Below are 27,472 nucleotides of genomic sequence, written 5' to 3'. Positions count from 1 at the left end.
GTCATAGTTAGCATCAGTAACATACAAGATATTGAAGTGTAATGTGCAGAATCAATCGCTAAAGATGTTTTATGAAATCTCAAGAGCCACCCAAAGATACGACCCTACCTGAGAGAGAACAGGATCTGTGTAGCTCGAAGTATTAGGGGGAGAAAAATAAGCTCTTTCCTTTGCTTCCCTTCCACTTGCGTTATTCTTCTAGCACTGCAAATCAGTCGGATCTCCTGACATATACTTTTATTTTTATTTTTTGCCAAGTGGTAGTGCTGGGACTGAAGAATGTGGAGACAATATATTTCTCCATATTTCATCACATTATGGAAAGTCCTCGGAACAACATGAGTCCTGTGCTGTTATGTTTCCGTTCCACATTCGTAAAGCGGAATTCGCGAAGGGACAGGCAGATCCTCAGTTTTTATCGAACATTTGTGAGACAGGTGTTATTATAAAACCTTTGAGTCCTGGGATGTCCTTTTCATTGTATTCGTACCTTCCTCCCCCCCCCCCTTCCTTTTCTTCGGCTTGGATAGGCTTTTCGAACCATCTGTACAGAAGTAGCCTTTCAAAGCTGAATTAACAAGTCGGACTGAAGGGTCTGATAATGTGGGGGGAGGATATTGTGGTGCAATGTGCAGAATAATTCGCAAGGGAAGAGGTGCTATGTTATCTCCAAAATCATTTAAGTTACGACCCTGAGTCCATCGCTGCCTCGCCACATTTCTTATTTGACGGCCGTGAAGGAGGCCCACACCAGCTGTCCTTCCTTAGCCAGCCGCACCTGAAGGGGAAAGGTAGGTAGTATACACTTCATACTTCATCCTGGTTTAAAACTGACATCCCTCCATCTTGAATGTCAAGTTGTGGCCAGAGATTGGCAATAGAACATAGCGCTCGTCACGAAGAAATGCTATGAAAAGGATGTAGAGTCGAAGTTGTCTAATTTTGCATTTGAGCGGCTGGAAATAAGATGAAAAAGAACAAATATCTCCTTCAAGTTGAGCTGAAATAACTATAGGGATGGTGAGGGTGTGGCATTTGAAAGGCTAGTAACCCCTTCAACCTGAGGGCGTCTTTTTTTATTTTATTCTTTCTACCTCCAGATGATTGTATTCAGCATTAGAAAGAGCTCTCATATAGAGCAAATGAAGGCTATAAATATTCCTTTTGTTTGAAGTCTCTCATGCTGGATAACATTATGTGGCGATAGAAAGAATATAATACAAAAGACGAATACAATGTAAACAATGCTTCACAAAAAAAGGTCTACAGAACCTAAATACTGAAGCTACCTCAGTCGGGCATGGGGCAATTTATTCTGGAAGTTCAGCAATCAGACACGAACAGGAGAGTCAGTGTGAGATGGCAGTAGTGTACCTTGCGAGAAATGTTTGTGATGATGATGTCGTCCTCGCTAGCATAACTTTCTCTGAGACATCTTCAAGTATGTGAGCTTGCTTGCACTAACAAAATACTTATAGATGATGCTCAGTGAGCGCATGTGCTGCTGTTCTCTAAGTGCTGCTGATCCACAAGTGCATCGTAATTAGAGGTGGTGCGCTTCACCTGCTCTTGCACCAAGTCGTGTGTACTGCCTGAGATAGAGGCCTGAGGGTTGTTGAGGCCATTCTCGAGGGTTTTGATTAGCTCCTGGCTGAGATCCTCACTGGCCACAGCCTTGAATCCCGCCTCCCTCAGCATCGTGGCCAGACCGTCCACAGTGGCAAGGGCTGGTGCTGCTCGAGAACACATGTTATTAATTTTTCGGATAATACCCCTCATCTTTTCTGTTACCTAATCCTGTCCTTTACTCATCAGTCTTAACAGTGAAGAGAACAGTCAGGGAAAAAAACATCTTCCCAAAGGCTTGATGAGCACACAGAGAAAAGAGAAGTCGAACCATCTGAGACTTGCATTAGTAGAGATAGGATTCTCATTGCTTTATGAATGTTCTAAATTTTCTTCAGACGGACCTTGGAAGACAGCTGTTTATCTGACTACGTCTGTAGGAGGTTTAGCAATATGTACCTGAAAGTGGAGGACGTACGGAGATATGTAAATTGCTTATAGAGGCGAAGGTTTGCGACAAGTTTAGAGTAAATTGAGTGAATTCCTAAAATAAGTGAGAGTTGTTACTTTATAGCGAGAGATTTTCAGCATGGATGAATTCGTGACGAACTTAAGGACAAAATTATTATATGATTCCAGACAGACATCTTCAACCAGGAAGGTTACGAAATGTTGTCGCTGCCTCTCTCCAGTCATTATCATAATGAATATCATATATAATAAAGCATTTAGTCATTCAGATGGTGTATGTGATATGCATATATGCAAGGTGGTCCATATATTACACAACCCAGTTGGCATATGTTGTGGGGACTGCTCAGTCAGCATTATCACTGTGTACTCTCCATCTTTTTTCTCCCTGGTTCCCATAACGCTTTGCATGTCCTGCAGTGTCTGCTTTTTTATGTCCATTAATTGGATGGTTGATGCGTAATATTTCAAGTTGGTAAAAATGTTGCTGCCCCTCACACAAGCATGATAAGCCATCCCTGCAACACACAGAATTAAAGTGTGCAGTGTAAAAACCCTGTACCTTATAATGTGTGCTCTGCTGAATGCATGAGACACAGGCTGAGTGACTGACTGACCGACTAACTGACCTTGCTGGTAAGTGGGTGCGGGACAGGGAGGGTGTGAGGCTCCAGTGCAGTAGTCTGTGATCACCACCCGACCACCAGGCTTGACGCAACGCTGCAGGGGAGGGGACACACATAAATATCATAAAGTCTGCCCCTCACATATCCCTTCTCTGACCTTGCACACCTGACCTTGCACACTTCGCACCCTCCCAGGCGTCCAGTTCGTTTATTTTCAACTTTTGTTGCACACATTGTCTTTGTACTCGTATCATAATTCTAAGCAACTCCAATATCCATATCCAATCATCTTAGCATTCTACATAGCCACATATACATTGGATCATAAAACTGTCGGTAAACCCTTCCCGCAAATTTGTCTATCACTGCAGATGATGGTTACTACAAAATCTATCTACGAATATCTATAACCAAACACTCTAATCTAATAAGGGGTGGCCACAAAAATATGTCCTCCATGTCATTCTGTCTTCTACGATTAGGCTGCCCTCCCTCCAGCTCACGACTCCCTCTCTCATATATCTCTTCACCATATACCTCCCTCTCATCTCACTCTCCCTCTTCTCCTCCCTTCCAAAATACCTAAATACCCTGTGATTTTACCCTACATTGGTCAACCTGCTTACATGAGGGTCTAATATATCGCTTGCGTGTGACATTTCCTTTTTAATATCGTTATCACATGCAGTACAAATAATAAATCAGTAATCTTTCTATGCTATTATGATGGATATTAATCATTTAGGATAACATCAGATCCTCCCACGCGGTTCTTTGTAGGGAGAAGTTACAGAGAAAATATACTGTTTTTATTCCAACCTGACCTAAAATTGCCATCTTCCCATCTTGAATGCTGAACTGTAAAAAAAATAGATTAACACTAAATTGATGCAAGTCACGAAGAAGTGCTATGGAAATGATGTTCAGTCAAGCTACTGTACTGCCTTTTTCCTCCATTGATTTACGAGAAATAAGCTGCAAATGGAAGATGAGCTGGACCATGTTAAGGTAAAAGGAATATAGCAGAGACCCTTAGCTGTACAGGTGTTTTTCGTTGTCCAGGGGTATTCGACTGTTGGAATAACTTACATAGAAATAAGCGAGTGTCTTCTGCTTGTCCTGGGATGTGTGGAGCGTCTGGCGGCTGAGAATTAGGTCATAGCTATCATCCTCACAGTGCAGTTCCAACCCGGCGCTCATCTCGAAGTGCAGCTGGAAGGAAACAGGGTTTCCTATCATCGTCGACATACGTGTTCTTGCACCTCATCTCCAGGGATTTATTTATTTCTGGTACCATAATATACTTTTATGTAAAGTATAACTCGCTGGTAAAGTAGAAAGTGGAGTAACGAGCTTTCGTCTGTTTCAAGAAGTAGACGAAAGCTCGCTATTCCACATTTCTTTTTTCGTAGAGTTATACTCCATATCATATATCACACATGATTGTGACTTATTCTTCTCGTAAGATATAAAATAAATCGTTCAGAAAGAGGAATAGAAAGTCTACAAGCTCTCGAGGCACTGCCTAAGGTGACAGGCTTAATTTACACTTGAATTAAGACTGTGATATATAAAGTGGATGCTTATTAGTATATTTGGTTGCATACGCTGCACGCCGTCGGTTACACGCACATACACACAAAACACACACACACACACACACACACACACACAAATGCAATGTTTCCCTTATCATATGCATTTCTCTAACTACCGACACTTCTTTCCAGTTCGTACTTACTCAGTATGGGGAAGGGTTAATTCTGGTCAACACTGTCACTAGAAAGGAGGAGATCCAGTCCTGCTACAGTTCACACGCCGAATGATGCAGATTTCACCTTGATAACCAAACTCAAAATGAAGATGATAAGGAAGTGTATGAACGCTTTAGTACGTGGAAGCTGCAGAGTTTAATCGCTGTATTCTTATTAACTCTGGGGGTTTCGTAACGTCTTTTTCTCCGCGATTTACTCTACATATTGCACCTCATTAACCCTCACATATCTTACTGATTGATACTATGTGGCTGTTTAGAGGTAAATGACATAAGAAAATTATAAGATGTAGTGCGCATAAGATATTTGTTAGGAAGAGGCACAACACTGTTTCCTGTTACAGTGAGAACACGACACTAGCTCCTGCACTAACCCTGGAGGTGGTAATATTGATGTTATACTGACGCAAGGGTGACGGTGATGGTGCGTTGCTGCATTTTCTGCCGTACCAACCTTCCTTCTGACGATGTGATCCGCCTCCACCTGGCGTTGTATGGCCGTGTACACGCTATCGGGGGAGTCGTCCACGCCGTGCACGTGGACTTGATAATGGCGTGCCAGGAAGAAGGCCATGTCACCTTGGCCACATCCCACCTCCAGTACCTTTTGCCCCTCCTTCAGGCCCGTGCTTGCCCCCACACGTACTGCTGCAGCCTATTCGTGCACAACATATAGCATATGTCATCACATCACTCACTCAGTCTAATGTTTAAGGCGAGAGTGAGTAGTCGCTCTTCCCTGAGAGACATAATGTGGCCAATACATTCTACCCACACACGATACTCAACTCACTTTAATTAGGAGTAAAAATGTCATTGCTCCAACTTAAATGCTGAGCTGTTGTAATAGATTATCACTAAAATATGGAAAGGAGGTAGGGTCGTAGAATGTTTTATTCTGATACTGAGCTACGTTATATAAGGTGCAAAGGACGAAAATTTCCGCAAAGTTAAAGCGAACGGAGTAAAGTCACTTACAGGTAGTTAAGGCATTTGAGTGACCAGTTGCCATTCCCTGAGTGGCAGTTTGTGAGCGATAAACCCCTACCATCCCCTTGATATAAACCCATACTGAACACATTTTGGAGAACTAAAACCCAGTAGGCCACCAGGCGTCGATAATATAGCGTTGCATATGAATTCCTGGGGCTATAAGAGACAATTTAGTTTGCCACACAATAAATAAATGAAACAGGAATAAATTAAGAACATGCATGAGAATACTGACTCCTTCAACCTCATGACATGTGTTCTGTTTTATTCTTGCTATTTCCAGACGATTATATTCAGCTTAGGAGAACATCGCAGTACTAAAGGGGTAAATTTAAGCTTGTTCTATCCTTTAAATTCGACGTCTCTCCAAAGCTGAAAAAATCGTAAAGGGATAATTAGAATAAAATATAGACGCCATCATCGGAATGAAGGAATTATTGTGCCATATTGCGAAAGTATCCTGATAAGGTGAGATGACTGGGCGATTAAACTTAATTAACCACCAGTTCAGGCTCCACCACTTGTGCATATTCATCTACCCTTCAAAGATTAATCCACCCTTCAACGATTAATCCAAGGGAAGAGGGGACAGAGCGAAAAGTTTGATAGTCACTGACCTAAAGGAAACAGTAATAAAATGAAAAATACGTCATTGGACGGAAGGAGCTAAGGTGAGAGTACCAGTCAACCTTCCCTGAGTGGCATTAATATAGCATCACCTTAGTTGCCTCCTTGGTCGCCAGGGGGTGCTCGGGTGCGTCAATGGCTTGTCCTTGCATTTGCTGCTCTTGCTGTTGCCCGCTGACCCGCTGCGCCAGGAAGCATATCTGATTGGGTGTGTTCTCATACTGAACCATCATCACCATCAGCACACCACCGCCACCATCATCACCACCGCCACCACCACCACCATGACCGTCACCATCACCACCACCACCACCACGACCGTCATCATCACCACCACCACCATGCATAGCAAGCCAGGTAACACAAATGAGAACATTACATCTCTCAGACTAGTCCGTGCGTGGGACACAGTATTAGCAAGTTTTTAATATATGCTGCACAGTAGGGAGCGCAACTACTATGCCCAAGTTTCGGCAGGTATAACTGGGTACACAAATATTTTTTTCTTGTTCAAGGGAGACAGAGGGGAAAACTGTTACACAATTTCCTATAAGTAGTAGTCCTATGACAAATAAAACATGCACTACTATTCAGGCAAAGTAGCGTGTACGTTTATGTAAGCGAGTATACTCTTGGAGCGGAGCAGCCTGAAGGTTGAGAGGTCAGCACCTTGGGCCTGGCGCAGCAGCTGGGCGTAGTGCTGAGGCCGCCGGTAAATGGTGGGGTTGCTGGCCCGGTTCACTGACCCTGGGTGCGGGACAACACATTAGCTGATATAAGTCATTCACATGTTCACTCTGACCAAGTTTTATCCTTTCTTATATATTCATCTTTGTCAGAATTGTGAGAATAGAGTTTTAAAAACATCCATGAGCTTTGAGTTTGTAACAAAGACTTTTAACTAATGAATACGTGACAAAAAATCTGGCAGCAGTAACTAGCACTTATGAGACATATAAATAGATCTTAGTTTTATCCGTCAATTACCAAACACACTGACATATGCCAATCAGTCTATTTATATCCATCTTTCTTTGTCTTTATGCTCTCTATCTAAACTACATTAATGTCCACCTAGCGACATATAACACGACTCCCTGAAGAAGATGTGTCCTCTGGGTGCTATCCATGATAGGGCATGACCCAGTAGGGTGGCCACTTCCGCCTCACTCAGGTACTTCAGCAACCAGTTACTGAAGACCAGGTCCACGCTCCCAGGGGGCAGGTTCAGACTAGGGAAGAGGGGGGGGTTAATAAGTGGGTGGGTTGATAAGGCTGTAGTGAAAACAAGAATGGTAGGCAGGTGAGATGATTAGTTAGCAGGTTGCAAAGTAAGTAAGCAGATAGGTAATGTAGGGAGGTAGGAGTAGGTTAGTGCAGAGGGGGTCTAATAGATGGGTAGATTAGTGGGAAGGCAGGTGGATGGAGCTCGTGAATTAGTAAGTACTGTAGGTAGACAGGTAGGTAGGTAAGCTTAAGGGTAATCGATTGGTTAGGATTGGCTGGCCACATGATTTATTGCTGAGGTAGATGTAGAGATATGTAGGTAGGCAGTGTAGGTAGGTATGTAACACACACACACACACACACACACACACACACACACACACACACACACACACACACACACACACAGTAACATGATCAATAGTAACATATTGGGCAAATGACACACACACACACACACACACACACACACACACACACACACACACACACACAGATAGATAGATAGATACTGGAGAGAGAGAGAGAGAGAGAGAGAGAGAGAGAGAGAGAGAGAGAGAGAGAGAGAGAGAGAGAGAGAGAGAACGTAACTATTATAACTAACTTGAGAACATCATCACATATGAAGGCCACGTTTGGATAGTGCTGGTTCTTGGCCCTGTTTTCCTCAATGAGAGTTTGCGACAAGTCCACGGCCGTCACGTGACCCACCACCCTCGCCAGTCGCCCCGTGAACCTCCTGCAGTAGAGTGTTGGGGGAAAATTAGGGTAGAATAGAGGAGACAGAGGAAATAATCAGGGGAGATAAAGAAGGGAAATTTAGGGAAAATAAGGGAGGAAGTGGAGGAGGAGGAAGAGGAGAAAATTAAGGAGAAAAGGATAGAGAGAAGAATACTGGGAAAAGTAACGAAGACATTAGAAAATAATGGAAATAAAAGACAGAAAAGAAAAATAGGGAATATTAATGAAACCCTATTACACTATTACTGACTCTTGATCCTTATACTAATGCTTACTCTGCATCCAGTGGAGGCCCTACATCTCTGACTTTCCGGTGTTAACTCTACAGCCATATATCATAATAATAATGAGCTGGTTGGTGTTAGGCAGCTATTGTCAAAGTGTGTGATAGATCCACGAGAAAAAGACATGGCAATTTTAGGCAGGGTAACAGTAAAATGAGTTAGTGTTGACCTACCCAATGCCAGCGCCCAGATCCAGGACTCTTTTGCCGCTGAGGTCAGGAAGCATTGCCATAACCTCGTCAGCATCCTGACTGGCAAGGTCGTCAGCACTGACAGCCTGTATCATGGCCTCTACGGTGGGTTCTTGTTGCTGCCAGAACTGCTTACGTAGGGTAGGTAGCTGGTTCTCGTTCTCCTCTTGCTGTTCCTTCTGTTGGTCCATGGTCACTGTTGTAAGGGGAGAGATAGATCTATAGACAGATGGACATATAAACTAACAGACTGATAGATGGATGAATAGATTGAAATAGGCATACACAAGGAGGGGAGGATGTATGTAGCAACAGGGAGAAGAGTTAAGTAAGGAAAATTCAGAAATATGGTAATGGATAGATAGATACGAGTAGACAGACAGATGGATAGATAGATGGATGGACAGATAGATAACTTGATCATGACTACTACGATAGGGTACTCTGTTTCTGCCAGAACTGTTTGTCAGCTGCTGTTCACCCGCTGTTTTATGTTGTCTAATGGTCATTGCTGTAGAAGGGCGGAGAGTTTTTACATTTTTTATTTTAGGGTTCTTAATAACGCTGAAAAATTGGCTCGTCCACGTCAAAAGTGAGTGAGCTAAATCCCACAGACTTGCAGTTATATCTTCTGACTTCTATCTCGCACGGGCGCTGAAAATCTAAAATAATTCGATAAAACACATGTTATTCAGATATTTCATGGAGATTTCACACGAAGTCTTCCTCCGCGATTTATTTTGCATATTGCACTTTGTTGTTCTCCAGTGCATTATTGACGCAAATTATGTCAGTATTTGATAGACCCCCTGGGGGTAGGGGGGTTTTCAAGAATACTCCCCCAGTATCCCTGCTTGTCGTAAAAGGCGACTAAAAGGGTTGGCGAAGGGTTAGTGCCCATCCCCGGAAAACAACTAACTAAAAAAAAAAACAAGAAGCCTCGGACAAGGACTGACTAAACGATGACGACCCAGGACCGGACAAAGGACTTGGTAATGAGTACATGGAATGTAAGAGGAGCGAATGATGAGGTGAAAGAGAGAGAGATTGTCCAGGTGCTTGAGGGTGCGAAAGTGGATGTATGTGGAATAACTGAAACAAAATGGAGAGGAGAAAGTGTGAGAGAATGGGAGTATGGATGGGGTATATGTGCAGGAGTAGGTGAGAATGAGAGGGCAAAGGAAGGAGTATGTATAGTTGTGAGTAAAAGATGGAAGAGGAGCATAAGTCAGTATGGATCAGTTGGGTCAAGGATTGTGTGGGTAAAGTTGAAAGTTGGAATACAAATGTGGGCGATTGTGTGTGTGTATGCACCAACGCAAGATCGTGGTAGAAGAGTGAGAGAAGAGTTCTGGACAAATGTGGAAGTGTGCATGGAAAAGTTTGGAAAGAATGAGAAAGTGTTTTTGATTGGTGATATGAATGGTAAAGTTGGGAATGTGAAGGTGGATGGAATAGTTGGTGAGTGGGGTGTGCCTGCTGAGATAGATGAGAATGGGAGTGCGTTAGTGGACTTTTGTGCTGGGAGGGGGTTGGTGATAGCCAATACCCTCTTCAGGCATAAAATGATCCACAGGTATACATGGCGAGTGATGAGAAGGGTGGGTGGTGAACTGAATGAAAGGAAGGCAATGATTGATTATGTGTGTGTGGATGAAAGGATGCGAAGATGTGTAAAGGATGCAAGAGTGTATAGAGGTTGGGGGAGTGGACTTTCTGACCACTACTTGGTGGTGGCCAGAATTAGAATGCAAGTAAGATGGAGGAATAGAAGAAGGGAAAGATGAGAGGAAGGAGTAGTTGCAAGGAGAGTGGAAAGGTTACAAGAGGATGAGAAAAAGGCAGAGTATAAGAGAGAAGTGGAGGAACGATTGGACAAATATGAATTGGAGCAGATGAGAGACGTGGAAGGTGTGTGTAAAATATTTACAGAAGAAATATGTCCAGCATGTGATGTGGTGTGTGGAAGGAAGAGAAGACGGAGGGGGGTGCAAGGAACAGCGTGGTGGACTGAAGAGGTGAAACAGGCTGTGGCACAAAAGAAGAAAGCATACAATGAATGGATGAGAAATAGGGGCGTGGAAGAAGTTGAGAGGCGGAAGAGAGAGTTATATGTGGAAAGAAAGAGAGAGGTGAAAAGATTAGTAAGAGAGAGTAAGAAGAGAGTGGATGAGGAATTTGGAAGGAATTTGAGTGTAAAGTGGAGGGACTGTAAGAAAATGTTCTGGAGAGAAGTGAAATAGTAAAAGTGAGCAGATGGAGAGAACACCTTAAGGAATTGTTGAACATAGAGGATGGAAGTAATGCGAGTATAAGTGGCTGGGGAATGGCTGGGGGAAGGAGGGAGGTGAGAAGACAGGAAGAAATCAGTAGGATAGAAGTTGTGGAAGCAATGAAGAAAGTTAAATCGGGGAAAGCCCCAGGAATTGATGGAGTGTGTGGTGAAATGCTGAAGCATGGGGGAGAGATAGTAATAGAATGGATGTGGAAGATGTGCAGATTGGCCTGGGAGGAAGGTAGAGTCCCGGAGGATTGGAAGTCAGGTATAATTATTCCCTTGTACAAAGGAAAAGGGGAAAAAGAAGTGTGTGGTAATCATAGGGGCATTTGTCTTCTTAGTATAATAGGAAAAGTGTATGGTAGGATACTTATAGACAGAGTTAAAGAAAGAACAGAGAAATTAGCTGGAGAAGAACAGGGAGACTTTAGGAAGGGAAGAGGTTGTGTAGATCAGATATTCATTCTTAGATCTTTAGTGGAAAAGTTTCTAGAGAAGGGAAAGAAGTTGTATGCGGCTTTCATGGATTTGGAGAAAGCATATGACAGGGTGGATAGGCAAGGATTGTGGAAAGTGTTAAGAATATATGGAGTAGATGGGAAGTTGTTGAATGCTGTGAAGAGTATGTACGATGGTGCGAAGGCTGCAGTGCGTGTGGATGGTGAACTAAGTGAATTTTTCTCTTTGAAAGTTGGTTTGAAACAGGAATGTGTCATGTCTCCATGGTTGTTCAATCTGTACATGGATGGGGTAATAAAAGAGGTACAAGGTAAGGGTAGTGGATGTTGGAGTGGCCCTGGTGAGAGAGGATAGTGTTTGGAAACTCCCTGTACTGTTGTTTGCAGATGATACTGTGTTGTTGAGTGAAGACGAAGGGGAGCTGCAAGGCTTGGTGGATGAGTTTGAGAGAGTGTGTAAGAAACGGAATCTAAAGGTGAATGTAGGGAAGAGTAAAGTGATGGTCTTTGAGAGAGGTGAAGTTAGTGAATGTACAGCGAGGTTGGATGGTGAGGAATTGGAAAATGTGAGTACGTTTAAGTACTTGGGTAGTGTGATGAGTAAGGATGGAGGTTTGGAGGGTGAAGTGCTTGAAAGGGTACAGCAGGGAAGAAAGGTTGCTGGTTCTTTGAAAGCAGTGATAAGAAACAGGGAAGTGAGCATGGAAGTGAAAAAGTTACTACATGACAGTATTGTGATACCAACTCTAACGTACGGAAGTGAAGCTTGGACATTGCTGGAAGGACACAAGTCAAGAGTGAGAGCAGTGGAAATGAGTTATTTAGGAGGAGCCTGTGGAGTCACGTGGAGAGACAGGCTGACGAATGAGGATATAAAGGAGCGTTGTAGTGTGGATGTGGATGTGATAGGAAGCGTTATGAGGAACACACTGAGGTGGTTTGGCCATGTGGAGAGGATGGAGGGTGAAAGACTGACGAAGAGAGTGTATGTGAGTGAGGTGGAGGGGGGAAGAGGGAGGGGGAGGCCGAGGATGAGATGTAGGGATGGGGTGGAGAGGTATATGAGAGAGGGGGGTGTGAGTTGGGAGCAGGGCAGTGAAATGGCGGGGGACAGGGCGACTTGGAGGCGATTTGTTTGTGGCCACCCCAAACGGGATTGAGGCGTCTGGCAATAGATAGATAGATAGATAGATTTGATAGACATACAAATGTCAAGAAAATATTAAGGTGTTAAATGTAAAATAAATCGCCAGGGAAGAGGAGTTAGCCTCTTTAGTCTGGTGTCTTTTTTTTTTTTTTTTTTCGCTTGCTGTTATCAAATGATTTAATTTATCTTAGAATCTCTTGTACTGACGAGGATAATTTAGGCTATATCGAACCCTTCCAGTTCAAAAGTCTTTTCTAAGTTTAATATAATTGTCTGAACGTATCTGTCTGTCTGTCTACCTACTGTATCTATAGCCATGCGCCTTAATCGTGGAAGGGGCGGCTAAAGACGAAACACTTCCTTGTCATTCTGTCCTCCACCATCAGGTTGCCCTCTCTCCAGCTCACAAACACCCCTCACTCGTAACCGTTTGAGGATTAAAAAAAAAAAAAAAACTACGTCATGGGAGTGAAGTAACAAGTTGTTACAGATATGTCTCTTAAACCACTGAAAACACAACTAGATATTTCCTTTCTTAACCTGTAGTCATTTACCATTTCATTGCCAAGATCAAGCTTAGAAAAGAAAGTGCAATCAAGAGCTTAAAACACCGCCTCGTCCACTGTGATGGTAGAATTCCTGTCTTTAATATGTGTTCCTGCTGACGATTTCATTCAGTGGAGGGAAACCCCGTGTAGTCAAAGGATGAAGCCACACAAAAACTATTTTGACACTTCATTATTTTGACGATGTTGTTCTCCTTTGGAAAGCACAGGCTATGGAAAAAGACGATAAGTATTGCTTCACACACCAGAGAGTATGGATAATGCCATTCAGTACAGACCGACTTACCTACCAGAAAGGATGAACAGTGGTCCTGGACAAAAATTCTTTACTTAGCAGAGAGGATGGACAATGGTTTGGGATAAAAATTTCTTTACCTACCAGAAGGATAAAAAAAAGTTTTGCCTAGCGGATACTATGAACAAGCTATTGGATAAAATGAGCCTTATCTACCAGAGAGTATGAGCCAAGGTACTGAATAGAAATGCACCTACTTAGCGATGAGTATGGATGTCTGGCACACCGCACACACACACACAGACTATATCAGGACCAAGACTGATCAAATCTGACGGAATTCCTCTCTCAGTATTGATCTCTCCTCTGCTGTTTAGCCAGTGGGAGGAACAGACTCTAAAGGCCACCGCTGGTATTGGCTGCGAGATAGTGAATGGTGACCTGTATCGACGACCGCGGACGTCATGCATAAGGAACGATCCAAAGTCTTAAAAACAATATCCATGAAAACTATGAACTCGCTTTCTACATGGATTTGGAGATATCCTAACAAATATTCGTTAGTGTGTGTGTGTGTGTGTGTGTGTTTACAGTATACCATCGACCATTGCGCCAACACTCAAGAAAACATAGCCACTGGGGGTCTAACAGAGAGCTTTTGTATGTGGCAGAGGGCCGCTGATGTATGGATTCCGCACGTTACTCCTAAGCATCATTTAGTGTGGTTTAGCCCTCCCTTTCTGCTACGTAACTCTGACCCTTTCATAGTTGCCTGCTACATATTTTTTATGCTGGCATGGAAATCAGTGATACTATAGCCTACCTTTTCCTTAAGTATTTATTTTGCATGTTGTACTTGAATATTTTATGAGTTATTTCTGTTGCATATCAGTGTCTTGTATTGCTTGGACAATGTCCCCTTAAATAACTGTAAAGATAGAACGAAGCTTACTAAATAAATCACTGTGCTGCCACGGTACGTAGACCACTGAGGCAAGAGAGGCACTACACGTTCCTGACGGCTACGCGGCCTTTTACACCACATTACATAATCGTTGCATAAGAAGGCCAAGAAGAGAGTAGACAGACAGTGTATGCAACTGTGTATATCAATGAGGTATGGAAGGCGATGAAGCAAAGGAAATGACGGAGAACAAAAATGAATGCATAAAGTGTTTACTGAAATGCACGTAAAATGAATTACCCCTTTTTTTTCTTTTCTTTTTTTCTTCTTTCTTACTCAACAGTTGACGACATAGCTCTTCCCAGCTGGCGATATAAAGTGCCATTTTTTGTGCATTGTTTGGCCGGTGAGTTGGATACAAAATTTTCCGTGGATGAAATGACGTGTGGATAGATCTGTGATCTACTTTAAGTGTTCAGTCTGTTGCTAGCTCTCCTGCCTTTGTACTTTTCTGTTCCTGCTTCTGACCTCTCCCATCTCATGTAAGTGGGAAACAGGGCTAGGACAATGATGATAATGATAACGATGATGATGTAAACTGTTTGCCTAGAAGCGGTGCGTTCCAAAGAGTTTGCGGGCACCACTGGTACTGTGGAAATACTGGAGGCTATTAGTTGAAAGTAACTGAAAGTAAGAAGACAGTTTACGTAAACTTTTTTTTTCTTTGAGGACCAGTGCACACTGGTCTGGTGCACGGCTGGCTGACATGTAGGTCATCAGCACTTCTTGGATCAATATCACCATAGAATAAAAAGTCAGTCTGCTGCAGCGTTAGAAACCATACATAATAAATGGCTATCATTTAGAGTTTAATAGCCATTAGCATCAACATACTGGTGATATGAAAAGACAAATATGACTATTTTCTGGAACATCAGCTATTGCATCCTAAATACCAGTTTAAATAGAGTGCCAATAGGCGCCTCAGCATGAACCAATCAGGAGCCGCCACCAACATTGTCAACAAACCTAAGTACCTATCATATTCAAGTTAGTGAATGATTGTTTATTGTTATAAATAATAATATTGACCCAACGTTTTGAATTATTCATAACTATTATCGAAAATCTGGAATTTATTTTTGAAGAATTTCATAAACTTAGCAATCATCTTGTACAAAAAGCTGAAACGTGATATGTATTTAAAGGGGCCGTGTCGGTGACGGAAAATGTTGAGGTTAGTTGCGACCATCATATTTTTACTTGATTGGACTTGGTATACAGTATATGCATTTTGTGATAATGAACCCTTAAGTTTGCGTTCATACAGAGTAGCTGTGTTCAGTCAGGGCCTTCCTGTTGTACTTCCAAGTAATAATTTTTAACCAAACAAATGTGAAATCTCTGCTTACCGGTACGGTAGATAATAGTCGGATGTAAAAACTAGTTTTAATTTAGATTTCTTTGGACAGAGTGAAGGTGTAAATAGCAAGGAGTACCATCTATTAGGAACGGGATAATATAATAAAGGATGACTAGGTGATGACATCGTAGCTTCCTAGCCTAGGCTTGCATAGGGTAACTTAGGACCTCGACCTGGTTGTGGCATCAGTAACTTAAGTCAGGTAGCAGGCCCAAGTTTGGGTGTAGGGCACTCCAACCACATGGACAGTCAAAAATTTAGAAGGGAATAGCAAGCAGGATGGTTTGTTGTACTTATTGATGAAGGGCGTATGGTCAAACTACTAGATCCACTCATGTCAGATTGGTCCAGATTCACAGATGATAATTTATGGTAAAAATATCGTGGCATAAGTCTATTGAGTGTTGTATGGAAGGTATATGGAAGAATTATTATTGAGAAAGTGAGAAAGATGTAAGAAGACTTAATGAGCATTGAACAGGGCAGCTTTAGGAGTGACAGAGGATGTGTGGATCAAATATTTGCAGTGAGACAGATAGAGGAGAAGGCTTTTGAGAAGGACTATAAGGTGTTTGTGGCATTTATGGATCTAGAAAAAGCATACAACGAAGTAGACAGAGAAGGGTGTGGGAGGTTTTGCGTATGTGCTGTACGGTGTAGATGGTAAGCTGCTAGGTGTCGTCAAGAGTTTTTATGATGGTAATGAGGTAAATGGGCATCAAAGTGATGGATTCACGATTAATGTGGGTGCGCGACAAGGTTGTGTGATGTCCTCATGGTTGTTAATATGTAAATGGATAGAGTGATGAGAGAAGTAAAATCATGAGTAATGGAGAGAAGGATGGCATTGGTAGTAAGTGGTGATGGATGGAATATCTTAAATTTGATGAATGCTGATGATGCAGTACTACTTCCAAATACCGGACAAGAGCTTGGTAAACTAGTGCAGAGTTTTGTAGATGTCTGTGAGCGTCGTGCCATGAGAGTAAATGTAGAAAAGAGTAAAGTGATGGTTTTTGAGTGAGAAGATGACCTAGTGTGATGTCACAGTAAATGGAGACAGACTGGAATTGGTGATAGAGTCAATTTACCTGGGTATAGTGAGAGAAAAGAGAGGAAAATGTGCAAAAGAAGTGGAAAGTAGAGTGACACAAGGAAGGAATGTAGCTGGTGTTGTGAAGGCCTTTATAAGAAACAGGGACTTGAGTGTTGCAGCAGCTCAAGACTTAGGGTAGCTACCTGAAGGAGTGTTGGTGCCAACTTTAACATATGGTGTGAGACTATGGTGTGGCATGAAAATGAAAAGTTGAGAGTAAGAGCACTGGAGATAGGACTGTTGAGGAATGTATGCGGAGTACAGAGAGTGTATAGGATACAGAATAATGTGATTTGTGAAAGATGTGGAGAGAGAAAGTCTGGACACCAGAATTGAAGAGAGTGTACTGAGATGGTAGGGTATGGTCATGTGGAGAGAATGGATGACAATAGAGTGGTGAAAAAATTTGAAGGACGGAGGAGGCAAGGTAAGCGAAGAAGAAGGTGGAGAAATATGGTGGATGAATGTGAGGAAGAGAGGTATGGAAGTTGGTAAGGCTAAGGGACTGACAAGAGATTGAGCTGGCTGGATAAATTTTGTGCGCATGACCAGGGATTTGGCACCGCATTTTAATGTGACAGCGTTTGGATGGACTTTGCCGGATAGGTATACAATATATGAAGCTACAGTACATGGTGAGACCTTTTAAATGTCAGATGGAGCCAGGATTCTGTGGGCTTAAATGATGAGTGTATGGAAGCATGGCCTGCTGAACTGGGGAAACTTTGGCTGTCTGGATGCTGCCACTCTTCACCCCGGCCTAGGGTGGGAAAGGAAGTCCGGATGATGATGATCATATCATTTTGACTAATGCATATGATGTTATTCAACTTAAAGGACTCACAGATTGATGTGGGATAAAAACTGATTATTTCCTCATGCCTACTGTACTTGCTTATTTATTGTTTCAGACCGGTATTGTTATCTGTATTGGTGGCAGCCACTGCTGCCACCAATACATTGGTCTTGGTGGATACACTTGCCACACGGGAAACTCACTCCATCTTCCTTAAGTCACTTCAAGGTTAGTGATAGTTTTGATGCCTTTTTTACTGAAGAGATGCCAAGGTCCAGGACAAAAGTGCTGCACAGCTAAAGAATAGCCTATACTCCCACTGTTGAGGAACTATGCCTTTCTTAAAACCAAAGTTTGACTTAACTGCATTGTGATACTAAAAGTTGTGAAAACTTTCATTATACCAGTACTTGTTCCAAAGTCTTGTAATTGTTACTGGTACATTTATTGTTATTTACTGTTTTCTGCTCATTTATAAATGTTGCTGTTATTGACTCATTAATAATGATAAAATATCAGTAATGGCCTTTTTGTACATAGTCTGACTCCTGTCCCTCCATCTGATGATTTAGCCATGGAGGTGATGGGGTTGGTATATTGTATTTAACCCAACATAGATCCCAAACTTCCTTCATTTCAGTAGATGATTGGAGGTTTGATTTGACTAGTTACCGAGGAGACAAAATCCTACCTCACAACTAAAGATTATTGAATTTCCTGCAGCCAGGACAATGTATACTCTTGAAATTTTAAGAAATGATGGTGATTGTACTGCAGTATACATTCATTGCCTCTCCACCAGAACGTGGGCATGAACTGAGTGTCAAGGCAGCTGATGACCCTTCCCTGCAGTTGTCTCGCTATGGGGAATACTTGTACCAGAACTTGGTTATCTTGGCTCCAGGTGTAGAGGAATTTGGGGGAGCTCTCAGTGTTGAGGTGAGAATCTTTGGTAATTTATTTAGTAATTATTTTTTTTAAACTTTCCATATGATTTCAGTGTGCTTTGGAACTTCAGGTTATTTAAACCACAGGAGATGGCTGTATATCCCCAGCAGCATTTTACATATGGTAATTGAGAAAACAGCCATCCAAGAAGTGGCCAGATGTTTTCCTGTATTTAGAGATAAACCATTGTCTCCTGCTGCTTAATTGTGAATGATCTGGACTACAGTGGCGTAGCCCAGGCCCTCCCATGCCCCAGACAGCATCTGTCACTGTTCTCTAATAATCACGAGAAACTGTATGTTTGCCAAGGAAAAATTGTAAATTGATCTAATAAGTATGTATATTGCAAGGTGTGACTTTTAGTTATAAATTTTTGTGTTTAATAGCATCATATACCACTGCATGATAGTATTGTGATCCCTACCCTGATGTATGGAAGCGAGGCATGGACCTTGCAAGAGGGGAACAAGTCAAGAGTGAGAGCAGTGGAAATGAGTTACTTGAGAGGAGCATGTGGAGTGACGTGGAGGGACAGGTTGACGAATGAAGTGAAGGAACGCTGTGGGGTGGATGTGGATGTGGTTGAGAAGATCAAGAGAAATACACTGAGGTGGTTTGGACATGTGAAGAGAATGGAGAATGAAAGACTGACTAAGAGGGTGTATGTAGGTGAGGTGGAGGGAGGGAGAGGGAGAGGTAGACCAAGGATGAGGTGGAGGGATGGAGTTGAGAGGTATATGAGGGAGGGGGGGGTGAGTTGGGGGGAGGGTAGTCAAATGGTGGGTGACAGAGTGACTTGGAGGCTTTTTGTCTGCGGCCACCCTTTGTGGGATTAGGGCGTCGGGCTATAGATAGATAGACATACCACTGATGTTGCAAGTTTTCCTGTGATTCTTATATATAGTGTTAACATAGATGAATGTTAGAATCAACTTAAAATTTTCATTGTGAACTAAAATTTAGATTGTCACTACAAAATGGAAGGGCTAAGATGAGCATCTCTCACTCATTCTATGTGACAGGATTGCAACACTTGATAAGTGGATGTCTTAATAACCCTTTTCTGTACTGTAGACAATTGTGGAATTCATATTGGAGGAGGCAAAAATAGATGTCCTAACAATCTTGTTCACTATTACAGACAATTGTTGAGTTCATTGACGGTGGAGGTAATGTGCTGGTGGCAGGATCAAGGGATGCTGCTGACCTCATCCGAGAGCTGGTGACTGAGGTTGGGGTGGAGATGGATGAGGAGGGGGCTGCGGTCATTGACCACCTTCATTATGATGCTAATGATGATGGACAGGTGAGTTTTGAGTTGACATTTACACCTTCAAGCTGATGATATATTTTTCAACTTTGTTCTTGATACATACAGTTGATATTAGGCTATATTAAAGGCGAAACTTTTTGAACTGGAGGAGCTAGGTATAGCCTTCTTTGCCTCATCACTATGGTACGGTACTCTACATGGTCACTATTCCAAATGCAGGGAACCATTTACTTTGCTGATTGGTGTTATTATAACCCATCCCTGGGGTAGAGGAGAAAGATTATGAAATTTTCCCCTGCATACTGTATGGGTGTGATGGCAGAAGGGAAGAGGAGGCAGGGATTAGGGTTCCCCCACCCGCAGTTTTTATACCTCTGCAGAAAGTTAGAGGACTTTGGCATTTTCTTGGTTTCTGACCTTGCCACACCACATCCTTAGGTGTGAAAAAGGGGTTGGGATGATGATGATTAGAAGCAGCTTCCACACGCACATGTATTTCTTTCATGTGAATAAGGCAGGGCACAAATCAAGACACATAAATGACCATCTTCATTTTACATCAATATTTTCAGCACACACTCATTGCTGCTCCCAGTTCCGGCTTAATTGACTCAGAAGTTATGGTTGGGTCAAAAGATGCCACTCCTCTGCTGTATCGTGGTACTGGCTTGATTACTGATGCTGAGAATCCATTGGTGTTGCCAGTTCTGCGGGCCCCATCTACTGCTTACTGTTACAATCCCACTCAGCCCATTACTGACTACCCTCATGCTACAGGTACCAGTACTTATACTTATTGTAACTTTGGTTCACTAGAGGACCCATATTTTTTTCTCTCTCTCTCTCTCTCTCTCTTTCTTCCTATAAAATTTGTATGATAGCTAACGTAACTGGAAATCAGTGTTTCATATGTAAATCATAGAAGTCACATTGTGCTTTGGAAGTTGATGGTCTTAGGGAAAAACAATGAATAAATGATTGTTGTAGCTTTGTTACAGTTTACAGTATTGTGTATGGTTAATCTTAATTATCAATCAATGGAACTTATGCAAATATGGCATATAATACAGGTCAGAACATGTTGCTGGTGGCGGCACTGCAGGCACGAAACAATGCACGAGTAGTAGTGTCTGGCTCACTTGAGTTCTTCTCGGATGCCTTCATCATGGCTTCAGTACAGACTCCACAGGTGTGTGTGTAAATCAGTAGTTGTCCAGACTCCACAGGTGTATGTGTAAATCAGAATGTTGCGCTGGATAGGCCTATGCAATATGCGGCATTCCATTTTAACCGACGTAGAGCTGGGTTGTATATACTGATAATACTGTATACAGTATATATAAAGCAACCTTTGTCATGCAGATCTTACTAACAATACATATTGTTTCGTTTCATTTTTGAAGGCTCCAACATGCTTGCATGCGTCGGTCTTGGTCACCTAATGGCGGCTCTCCATGCTGTACCATCCATGGCAGCCTCCCTGTTCAGTTCCTTAACCCTGAGGTCACAATGACCTCGTCCCATGTCTTTCTCGGTCTACCCCTTGCAGCCCCACCCCCAATATTGACACTTCTCACTTTTTGCACCCAATTATCATCCCTCATCCTCTCCACATGCCCAAACCATCTCAATCTACCTCTCCTCATCACAACACCAATACACTCCAGTCCCATCCTACCTCTCATCTCTTCCATTGTAAACCCAGCCCCCCCAGGCCTTGCATGCAGGGACGCACTGCACATCCACTTAATCATTGTCATTTCTGTACGTTTGAGCCTGCGAATATCCTCTTCCTTTACTGCCCAGGTCTCACTACCATACTGCATCACACTCCTAACATACTGCATACAAAGATCCTTTAGCACATAGGGAGACTCCTCTCAATGTCAGGAGAGACAACAGTTCCCTGAATGTCTTCCAACGACTTCTCATATATATCCATCCATCATCCAATCCTTTTTTGCCCCATGAGGAGCGTAGGAGCCTGGGGTTAGGCAGTTGGTCCTGACATGTAAGATGAGAGTATATGTACCCTGTATGTAAAACTCTAGATGCACTTTTCATAGACCTGTAGGGTAAAGTCATTCTGTCAGCTGCCAAGTTAAAGGGATGTGGTCATTGCCACGTTCATCATTGTATGTACTTCATCTGTCATTTCAGTCCATTGACAGTGTTTTAGCCTCCACAACTTACCTATCGTAATTATCACAACCTAATCTTGAACATGTATTTAAGTGTCATGTAGTACCTGTATGTTAAGAGCCCAGACATTCATATGTCATAACAAAGGTTCTGTAGTTGAACCCTTGAGATAGCAGAACAGATGGTAGCTGATAGTCTGTTATTAAAGTTTATTGTTTACCGAATATGCTAGTCATCTTATTGTATGGTATTACAGAATGAGAGACATGAGAAATCAGGCAATGGGAAGGTAGTAGAAGCCCTAAGTCGATGGGTATTTATGGAGGAGGGTGTGCTGCGTGTTGTGTCCGTTGACCACCATCTTGTGGGACAGAAACAGCCACCCATAGCATATACCATCAAGCAGGATGTGGTAAGTTTATGGTATTCACCTTATGTGTGATCAAAATTTTTTTTATTCCTTTCTTTCTCCTGTTCTTTTCCTTCCTTCCTTCCCTCACTCCTTCCGTTCTTCCATGTACTCTTTGTTCCTTCCATCCTTCCCTATAAATGGTTTGAAATATTCAGTCGAATAGGTAAAGCTCCAGAAGAGAGTTGTAATAGCGTGTTAAGAAAAATCTTTATCTCAGGGTTTCCATTTTGTTCAGTGGATCAGGTTGATGCTGAAATAGTATACTGTATGTCTGTTTCTTTAATAAATTGGCCCTTGATATAAGCACAACCCATTCACATTGGCTTTAATAACCAAGTCCTTGCCTAAGCTGAAGAGTGTCATTAGGAAGTTCCAAGAATAAAAAAAAAAAGTATATTTCCAGATTTAGGTGATTAAAATTATTGCTGGTTTCATAATAATCCAAAGTCAGTTCAGATGATAGCATGATGCACACTGTTTATATGTATCAGCATCCCCTTTCATTAGTAAGACTTACAGTTTTTTGTTAATGGGATTGTTAGTGAAATCTTAATCAGCCTTTAGCCTACTTGAAAACTGAACATATATTAAATATTCATACTTTTCATATACTAGTCTGCAGCTGCATATATATTTATTTCCCTTCCTTCTGTGTAGATCATATCAGACATTATAATATACCCTTTAGCCTATACAGTGCATATTGTTGGCAAGATACAGTATTCAACCATCATTCAACAACATGAGTAACATATTGCAGGAGTACAAGATTAAGGTTGAGAGGCTGGTGGAGGGAGAGTGGAAGCCCTTCATTGCAAAGGATTTGCAGATGGAGTTTGTTCGTATTGATCCATTTGTGAGACTCACCATGACTCCCAGTTCTGAAGGTGTCTTCTCAGTCAAGTTCAAGGTAAATTGGAGCAGGTATTTTGTGTTATATCCATAAATTCCATCATTATGAATATAATGGGTAGAACAGAAAAATGAAAACTGTAAAGTAGGTTACCGGTAATCATTAACAGAGGGCCACCTCAAGGGAGTCATATAGCATCACTCATTATTCATGGCTTTTTGGTATTCTTGGCTTCACCTCACAGGCAAAAGCTGCCCACATACATAATTTATTTATTTATTTATTTTTACCAGTTTTCTTAGCAGTGGGAAAGAACCTAGCCATTCTGATAAAGGGTAAAAAAGGTGCCAGTATACATTCTTTACACTGTACATCTCCATACATCTTGGCAGTGTATTAATCTGTTTCTGTACTTCACCAGTTCTGTTATGTCTTTAACATCACACCTTGCTTTTGTAAGCATCCATTTGCCATATCAGACCATTGTGCTTAAAGTCCACCCTAAAATATCATTCTTCCGCACATTCATAAATCTCCCTCTCTGACCTAGTCACATCCATTTCTTCTTTCACTGCCATTTCAGCATGATCTCTTGTCCATTGATCTCTGTTCATGTTAACCTTTTCACCAACCTAACTTATCTTATTCCTTTAATTTAGATCTTGCTGCATTTACAAACACCTAGAGGTGTGTTGTGTTTATGTTAACGCTTTTACAGGTGCCTGATGTGTATGGTGTGTATCAGTTCAAGGTTGAATACAATCGTGTTGGCTTCACAAGACTCTTCAGCACAACTCAGGTTAGTAAAGATTATCATGTCTTGTTTTTGCAGTGCAGTGATAGATCATATGAATGAAATATATTTGCTTAATGAAAGGTTGCATAAGTTTTAGTCAGACCTGGATCTAAAAGAGGGTCATACTGATGTTGTACCAAAACTCTTGTACCTTCACAACCAACATTGGAAGTGCTCAGTGTTTTTATCTCAAATTCCCCTCTCATGGACTAGGCAGGGTTCAGTAGCAAGGTAATGGAAATGAGAATGTTGAATCATCATCATCATCCTGACTCCATTTTCCCACATAAGATAGGGTGAGGTAGGTTAAGATTGAGAGTATTGCTCAAATACCAGGTATATATTACAGTACAGTGCCATACACTGCCATTTGGTGCTGTACTGATCTGACAGTAAATTGTCATAGGTGCAACTACATGTAGCTACAAGATTTGTTGAGAATTTCAGTTATTTGCCCATTTCTTAGTGTTCGTTTTATTATTTACGTTACATGTTATTATTCTGTTCACTGTCATATTGTACAGTAAACTCTCTATTATTTGTCATTGCAATATCCAGCCCAACGCAATATCTGGCGATGCTGGCTCGGCTCTATTAAAGCAATATCCAGCGAAATTAAGCAATAGCCGGTGCTGAAATGGAATGTAACTGGCGGTTCTATGCAATATCTGGCGTTGAGGAATATCAGCTGGCTCGTAATCGGTAGCCAACCGGCACTGTATTACTGTACCTTTTCATTACTTGATCATATTTTATGTTTAATTTTCAACTTTTACTCATGGGAAAGTTTTTAGGATAGAGGGTTGAGACAGACAGTAACACAATATCAGGCTTGACGCTGAATACTGAGCCGATGGGGGGATATAATACAATTTCTGGTGTTTTGCTTTATTCAGCTTAGGGGATGGCTGAATTATGCTGGATAATTGAGAGTTCTTTGTACCATATTTTAATTAATAGTTGAGGAGTTTAACTCTTAAGCAAAGTCTCTAGTTCCATTTTCTCGTATCCCCCAGGCCCTAACATTCAAAGCAGATCTTAAGCTTCATCCCCATCATCCTAACAGTTTTCCCAGTACAGTATAAGGATGGGTTGAGGTAGGATAAAAAAAACAAGAAAAGAGAAAGTGTACAGGGAGATCAACAGAAAGCTTAGTAATATGGACTAGACACTAATTCACACATCATACAAGCCCCCAGAATCCTGATTCTATCTCATAGGCCAAACTATCTGCTTTAATTATTTTGGCATGGTACTTTACATTAAAGTTCTGATCTGCATTACCATCCAGATAATCAATTTATCAGGTATAAAGTTTAAAAAGATATGCCCAACTTCTTGTCATGTGCTTCTTTGTATATACTTAATCTGGTCAATCCATACAGTATAATTGAAATTGTACTGTATTGTTCACAACATGCATGTATTTTTTGTTATTATGACAGGTATCGGTGAGGCCATTCACACATTTGGAGTATGAGCGATTCATTGAGTGTGCGTACCCCTACTATGCTTCAGCCTTTTCCATGATGATTGGTGTCTTTCTCTTCTCGCTGGTCTTTCTTCATCACAAGGAGCCGCAAAAGACAAAGGGAGATTAACTGACTTAATGCACTACATTCTGTAATCTGTAAGATACTTTTGTGGTGTTATGCTTCAGTTTCCATTATGGTTGGTGTCATTTTCTTCTCGCTGGTCTTCCTTAGTCACAAGGAGCCTAAAAAGCAAGGGGAAATTGCCTGACTCGAAGCACTACATTCTGTAATCTGTAAGATACTTTTGTGGTGTTAACAGTTTTCATATTGTTTAGAAAATCCTTGAGTCTTGTAAGTCACTTGTTCAGTATTGACAACTTCATGCACTTTTATTGTCTGAAATTGAAAGTAAAACAGATGTCAAGTTCATATACATTCCCAATAAATTGTTATAGGATAAAACATTTTCCAGCTGAAGTATTTATTAATGAAACGGGTTGTTGCCAACAACAGTTGACTTCCTAAAGTACCGTAGCTGACAGGATATATTGAAGTGTGTCTGTACTTGGTTTATGGAGCATCATTTTGTCATGTGTTGCAGGTTTACTGAACATTAGGGGTGCTTGAGTTTGTACTTGTTGCTGAAAGAGTTGTTTAAATAAAAGTTTCATTGTCTGTATCACATGCTTTTGTTATTGTAGCTATAAGAGTTAACCCTTTCCATTCCTTTGGCCCCTATGATGCCATTGTTTTATAGTGCCTTTGTCATCCCACTTAGCAGGGTGTGTCAGAACACGAGGAGAATGAGCACTTATTCCCTTCAGTGTGGTGGTTTTTTATGTTTGATCCGGTTACTGTTAAATAGTTGTATTTCACATAGGTTGGATGGTTAGCATCATCCCTAGGAGGTACTCTGCTGTAATGGGAGTGGTTGGATCAAAAGCCCAGTAGCTGGCCTTCCACAATACTCCCAGTGGGAAATTCATCCACATATACACAAAGTTCGGGTTGAGAGTACTTGATATACATATCTCTTCTTCATAACTATGATCTCTTTCCTGGGGTATTTAGCAGTCATCCATGGATGGCAGATGGCCTAGGAGGAGTGAAAATTCTGAGTTCATACCCAAGTCCTAGGGTGAGGTTGGTGACAGTAAGGGCATACATCTATTAAAAGACTTGGCAAAGCAGATTGGTGGCACACTGGTGATTTTGGAACTAATGGCACCCAGTATCGTGGCTAATTGCCATCAGATGATATAAAAAAGGCTTACACATGTATATATGGTCAAGGCCTTCCATAAACTTAAAACTTTGGAGAGAAAACTAAAAAATGCGACGATAGATAAAGCCTTCATTAACCACAACACTACTCGAAAGCTCTCTGTAAAGCAAATTATCTGACAGTGGCAAGAATAAGCTAATGTCCTTGTTTTGAAAAGGTAAATGTTGTAGACTATCTGTAGGGCCCCTTTACTTTCCATTTCACATTATGTGCAGTCATTATTGTGATATTTTCACAGCATTTTGTCCCTGCATATTCTTTGAGAATTTTTTTTCATAGCAACCTGTTGTTGTAGAAGTTTTTTATATTTTGATATTTTACTTATAGTGTGTTTAGAAAATTAATTGCAGTGATTAAATTTTGTATTTTCATTCAGATTCTTTCTCTGTCTTTGCCTATAGAGAAAATACTGGGGGGATCCATTAATCCCTGCCGTCTCCCTTTTGTGTAGGCCTGCGATGAATATGGCGTTGTATGGTTGCCACTCAGCATAGTAAATTACGTTAGTGAATGAAATTGTGGCCCATTTAACTTTGCAGATTTTTGGTAGTTCTCTCCCTGTTAGGCTTTTTTTTTTTTTTTTTGCTCTCTGCACCCTACCTCATTCCATCTTTGTGTGGACAAAGAGGTTAGGATGATGATGATGCTGTTGTTTGGCAGTATGCAGCTTAGAAATGCAGTTTTTCCCCTTATTATGTCTTGTTTTATGAAGTGCTGTAAAGTTTGTACAAGTATTGTTTCATATTTACAGTAGTGTCATAAGAGAAATTTCATCACTGCACCTAGCAGCTTTTCTTAAATCTGATTTTGGAATTATGGTACTTGCAGACCGTCATAATGTATCAGTTGAGTTTAGAAGTTCCCAGGAAAAAGGACTCGGTTTAG

At 41.5% G+C, this 27,472-nt stretch overlaps 2 protein-coding genes across 3 annotated transcripts; one reads left to right on the top strand and one right to left on the bottom strand.

Moving 5' to 3' along the window:
- Positions 1 to 588: 588 nt before the first annotated feature.
- Positions 589 to 13,504, bottom strand: LOC145409187 (uncharacterized). 2 transcript variants are annotated; one of them, XM_080279681.1, is made up of 11 exons: positions 13,442 to 13,504; positions 8,479 to 8,696; positions 7,889 to 8,023; positions 7,132 to 7,289; positions 6,668 to 6,804; positions 6,150 to 6,278; positions 4,892 to 5,092; positions 3,753 to 3,875; positions 2,667 to 2,757; positions 1,564 to 1,733; positions 589 to 778 (listed from the first exon to the last, which is right to left on the bottom strand). In XM_080279681.1, exons 2-11 carry the CDS (start codon positions 8,553 to 8,555, stop codon positions 722 to 724), a joined length of 1,278 nt encoding a protein of 425 aa, XP_080135807.1. In that variant the 5' UTR covers positions 8,556 to 8,696; positions 13,442 to 13,504; the 3' UTR covers positions 589 to 721. The 2 variants fall into 2 exon arrangements, with proteins under 2 accessions (XP_080135807.1, XP_080135806.1); XM_080279680.1 differs by having other exon boundaries at positions 8,483 to 8,696.
- A 1,791-nt stretch (positions 13,505 to 15,295) lies between these two features.
- Ost48 (dolichyl-diphosphooligosaccharide--protein glycosyltransferase non-catalytic subunit Ost48) lies at positions 15,296 to 25,973 on the top strand. The gene is made up of 10 exons (XM_080279726.1): positions 15,296 to 15,325; positions 17,519 to 17,631; positions 18,206 to 18,342; positions 19,493 to 19,657; positions 20,197 to 20,401; positions 20,695 to 20,813; positions 22,023 to 22,178; positions 22,939 to 23,088; positions 23,750 to 23,830; positions 25,273 to 25,973. The coding sequence occupies exons 1-10, from the start codon at positions 15,318 to 15,320 to the stop codon at positions 25,426 to 25,428; spliced, it is 1,290 nt and encodes a 429-aa protein (XP_080135852.1). The 5' UTR covers positions 15,296 to 15,317; the 3' UTR covers positions 25,429 to 25,973.
- Positions 25,974 to 27,472: the final 1,499 nt, after the last annotated feature.

This window comes from Coenobita brevimanus, chromosome 80 (assembly GCF_032717465.1).
Source record: "Coenobita brevimanus isolate Jiangsu-jjx chromosome 80, ASM3271746v2, whole genome shotgun sequence".
In the NCBI taxonomy this organism is placed as follows: Eukaryota; Metazoa; Arthropoda; class Malacostraca; order Decapoda; family Coenobitidae; genus Coenobita; species Coenobita brevimanus.
Note: the sequence above shows the minus strand (reverse complement) of the source record. Positions and strands in the feature narration are given on the sequence as shown.